The sequence below is a fragment of the Polypterus senegalus genome, unplaced genomic scaffold (genome assembly GCF_016835505.1).
Source record: "Polypterus senegalus isolate Bchr_013 unplaced genomic scaffold, ASM1683550v1 scaffold_761, whole genome shotgun sequence".
NCBI lineage: Eukaryota > Metazoa > Chordata > Cladistia > Polypteriformes > Polypteridae > Polypterus > Polypterus senegalus.
In genome coordinates, this window is record NW_024382230.1 from 34,647 (window position 1) to 38,949 (window position 4,303).

Genomic DNA, 4,303 nt, shown 5'->3' on the forward strand with positions numbered 1-4,303 from the left:
TGCACCTTCTCATTATTTTTCCCAGCAGCAAACTCCTTTGGAGCGTGACGTGATCAGATAAATTTGTAACATTCACCATCTCACTTGTCATTCCACTTGATTTAATTCTAGAATTATAAAAGGAAATTGGTCAGAAGAACGTTTGTCAAGTCATTTCCAGCTTTAATTGACTTCCCAGTGGTTTGTGGTTGATTTCATGTGGCTAACCCCTCCTTTAACCCCAGCCTAGAAACAAAATTAATAAAAGGGTCTGATCCGAGGAGACTTAGTAGAGATGAGCAGAGAAGCCATGCTGGGTGTGTACTGGACTGCCATCACCGTTGTCTGCATCGGCATAGCTGGTGAGTGACCAGGGGGGCAGAGTGTGCTGTATGGTACGTGAGTAAGTGGGAAAATGGATGTTGGCCAGTAAGGGGTACAGAATGATCTAGACAGTATGTTTTCAGGGAGGACAGAGGACTCTAGTCATTATGTCACTGGAGGTTTAGAGGGCCATGGCCAGTAGATGACTATGGGTGCTAAAGGCCTTGACATGTAGGTGGCCAAGAAGACAAAGCACCCTGGACAGAAAGTAACCAAGATTTGTTTTTTGGAGATTCTGTTCTCTGAATTGTTTCATTTTCTTCCTTTAACGGCACCCAAACAGAAATGAGATTTAAAGTGACCCAACAGATGACCTTAGCCAAGTCAGGGCCTCAAAGACCAACCAATTTCACTCCAAACAGTTTCTTAATTAGAAGCCAGTTCTTGTTAATTAAACCTGTTACTGAATTTTATGGATTGTTTGTGCTCTCATTTTGTCAAGGCAAGGTTTCCAAAATTGTTGATCTTCATTTTCTGAGAACACAGTCAAAATGTTTAGCTCACATGAGCAGATCAAAATGAATGAGACCATCACGTTAGCTTATATTTAGATATTGCATGATGAACACAAGTTGCTGATCATGTGTTGACTCTATTTGCATCTCATTATTGTTTGAATGCTAATTAAGGAAAAAACATAATAATTAAGGGGTCTGAGTCTAAAATAGCAAGTAAAATAAAATGAAGGCGAATGGAGTTAATTAGTAGCAAAATGGTTACAAAATGATTAGAATATAATCTTCAGGACTCTTGTTGATAACTAATTGGAGGGACAGAGGACCCTGGCTAGTAAGTGTCTGGGTGTTAAGAGTCCTGGGAAGATAAAACACTCAGAGACTGGAGAGAAATATATGGTCCTGGCCAATAAACGAGGAAAGTAACAGATGGTGCTAGTCTGTAAGTGACCAATGGAACAGAGGATTCTGACTAGTAAACAACTAGGGTACCAAGAACCAAAGCTGGTAAGTGGTCAGTGTACAGAGGGTCCCGGTCTGAAAGTTACAAAGTGTGCAGAGAGTTATAGCAAGTAAGTGTCCAGGGAGGGCATAGCACTCTAATCGGTAAGTGATTGAAGGGACAGAAAACCCTGAGCAGTAAGATGGCACTGGCCAGTAATGCCCACCAAGACATAAAAGGCTACAAACTCCTTCCTTAGATCAATTATTTAATTATAATACAAATGATATAGGATGAACATTGACAACAAATAAAAGAAAGCCTAGCATGTGACTAAACAGCTGAGATAAACTCGAAGTATATTGTAAAAAGAGATACAGGCATGAGGAGATGTGCAGACCCAACAGAGTCAGGTATTTAAAGATTGTCTCTGGAGAATTGAGGCAGCAGCACTGAAAAATATGATACTGAGCTATTAATATTACCAACATTAGTAATATGTTGCTATTATTATTTTTGACCAGCTCTTCGTTTTTAGGATTTCTGTCTTGCTGCTTGTTTAGGCTCTGACCTCCCATCACCTTGCACTGGATTAGCCAGATCTGAGAACATCATGATTGACATTATATTAATCTTTATCTAAACTGAATGAAGTGTGCACTGACTGAACGGTGATGAAGGTAACAAAAATGATGGCACTGATTCAGCTTCCTATGTCCTCATTGCACACCCGGTGACATTCTGTGAAGAGTGGGACTGTTCTCCCTGTGGCTGTGTGGATTTTCCACCATGTACTCTAGTTTTCTTTATACATTCTAAGCTATTCATGTTAAGTAAGCTGGCAACTCTAAATTGGCCGGTGATGAATGTAACAAAAATGGTGGCGCTGATTAAGCACCCTGGGTTCTCATTGCACACCCAGTGATTTTTCTGTGAAGAGTGTGCCTGTTCTCCCTGTGGATTTTCCACCATGTACTCTGGTTTTCTTGATTTTTTTCCTGCGCCACCACCACCTACTCAAAGCTTCATGATGCTCCAACAATGATGGACGGATTAAAAGGCAGAAGTCTACGTGACCATCATCATCAAGCCCTTCGGTGAGAACCCTAAATCTAAAGAGGACTGTTTCATTTATGTTAGGTAGAATGCCCAGAGGGGACTGGGCGGTCTCATGGTCTGGAATCCCTACAGATTTTATTTTTTCTCCAGCCGTCTGGAGTTTTTTTCTGTCCCCCCTGGCCATTGAACCTTACTCTTATTCGATGTTAATGTTGATTTATTTTGTTTTATAATTCTGTCTTTCATTTTTCTATTCTTTAATATGTAAAGCACTTTGAGCTACTGTTTGTATGAAAATGTGCTATATAAATAAATGTTGGTGTTGTTGTTGATTCCCAGCTATTATTATGGTTTCACATTCCCAGCTGTTCATGTTACGTAAGCTGGCAACTCTAAATCGGCCCTGTGTGAGTGTGTCATTTAGAGTACCATGGTGAATTGGTGCCCTGTCCTGAACTGGCACCAGCCTTTCACTCAATGCTACTGAAATAGGCCCCAGCTCATCATGACCCCAAAGTGGATTAAGCAGGTTGGAGAGTGTTACTATTTTTTAAGCAAAGGTTTCTTGCTGTACCGAGGTCAAAGTTTGCAACTCCATGCTTATATTTCAGGAGAATAAAATGGTCTAGTGAGATTTACTCATTATTAACTGACCTTGTATTTTATCAATTTACGGTGTGTTTCAAGGCTGATGCTTTTTGGATTCCTGTCCAGTCCCAACACGTTTCTTTACCTTATTTTCTATTCCAGGTGTCTCTGGATCCAAGATTATCGATGGATATGAAGTCACCCCCCATAGCCGACCCTACATGGTCTACCTGAAATATACTAGGGGAAACGATATGTTCAGCTGTGGTGCGTTCCTCATTACAGAGAATGTGCTGCTGACAGCTGCTCATTGCCTAGGAGAGTAAGTTTCTTTACAGTGTTATGAAGGAGGCTGGAAAATCAGAGAAAAGGCAACTGATTCAATATGCTGCCTTTATTGAACAAAATATAAGTGCATAGATACTCAAATAGGAAGCCAACAAATAAAAGGGGAACATCCTAATATACATGTCAAAATGGCAGTAGAGCTCCTGTTTGTCGTTCACTTTCAGTTGCCCACCAACAGTTTTGGAGAACGTTCCTTTTAACAGTAACTCAGTTAAGTTATACAGTACTTCCAAAAAAAAAGTTACTAAATATGTTAAATCGTTAATTTTTATAAAATTTAATGCATTACAAACAGCACATCACTTTTACACTACATTTTCTTACTTTTTTCATTTGTTATTAGATCCGAAACCCCTGAACCTTCATGAAACTGACCAAAAATGCAGCCAAATCATATCATATCCATTCTTTTAGAAATACTGTAGACCCCTGGGTCCATACCTGAGAGGGACATGCTCCACAAGTGGTTGAGGGACCTATCTGAGAGGGTGGGCATACCTGGAGAAACCAAGTGCAGCTCCCTGACAAACACAGATGGGGGCACAGACACAGCACTTGCTGCACATTTTGATCGTGTCTTTGTGCTGCTAGAGCCCATCAATGTCTTGCCTTATACACCCAGTGTTACGGAAATGATTACTGGCTCCTTGTGACCCAAAACTGGATCTATTAAATTCACCGCTCAGCACAGATACGATTAAATGTATGCTTATAACGTTTCTTCATTTTTGTTCACTTGAATGAACGCTGCATATTGTGCAGAAGTTGGTGAGGTGCATGTGTGCATAATGTTAATCCAACTGCAGCTGCAAACATCTTTGTGAAAAAAGGCAATACTTCTGTAATAAAACACAGTAAAGTATTTATTTATTTATGTATTTTTGGAGTGGCAGGAATAACCTTCAGTAGTAATGCAGTAACTCATTTTGATTGTTTTTTAAAGTAACATGTATTTTTACTTCAAGAAAATAAGTAATTCCTTTGTTTACTTTAAAAAATAATATGACAACATAACACATGTTACTTTTAACGTGTTAATCTAAACACT

The 4,303-nt window shown here is 39.6% G+C and overlaps 1 protein-coding gene across 1 annotated transcript; it reads left to right on the forward strand.

Moving 5' to 3' along the window:
* The first annotated feature begins 231 nt into the window (after positions 1-231).
* Positions 232-3,249, forward strand: LOC120521021 (mast cell protease 3-like). Its single transcript, XM_039742926.1, has 2 exons — positions 232-341; positions 3,070-3,249. The coding sequence occupies exons 1-2, from the start codon at positions 275-277 to the stop codon at positions 3,231-3,233; spliced, it is 231 nt and encodes a 76-aa protein (XP_039598860.1). The 5' UTR covers positions 232-274; the 3' UTR covers positions 3,234-3,249.
* Positions 3,250-4,303: the final 1,054 nt, after the last annotated feature.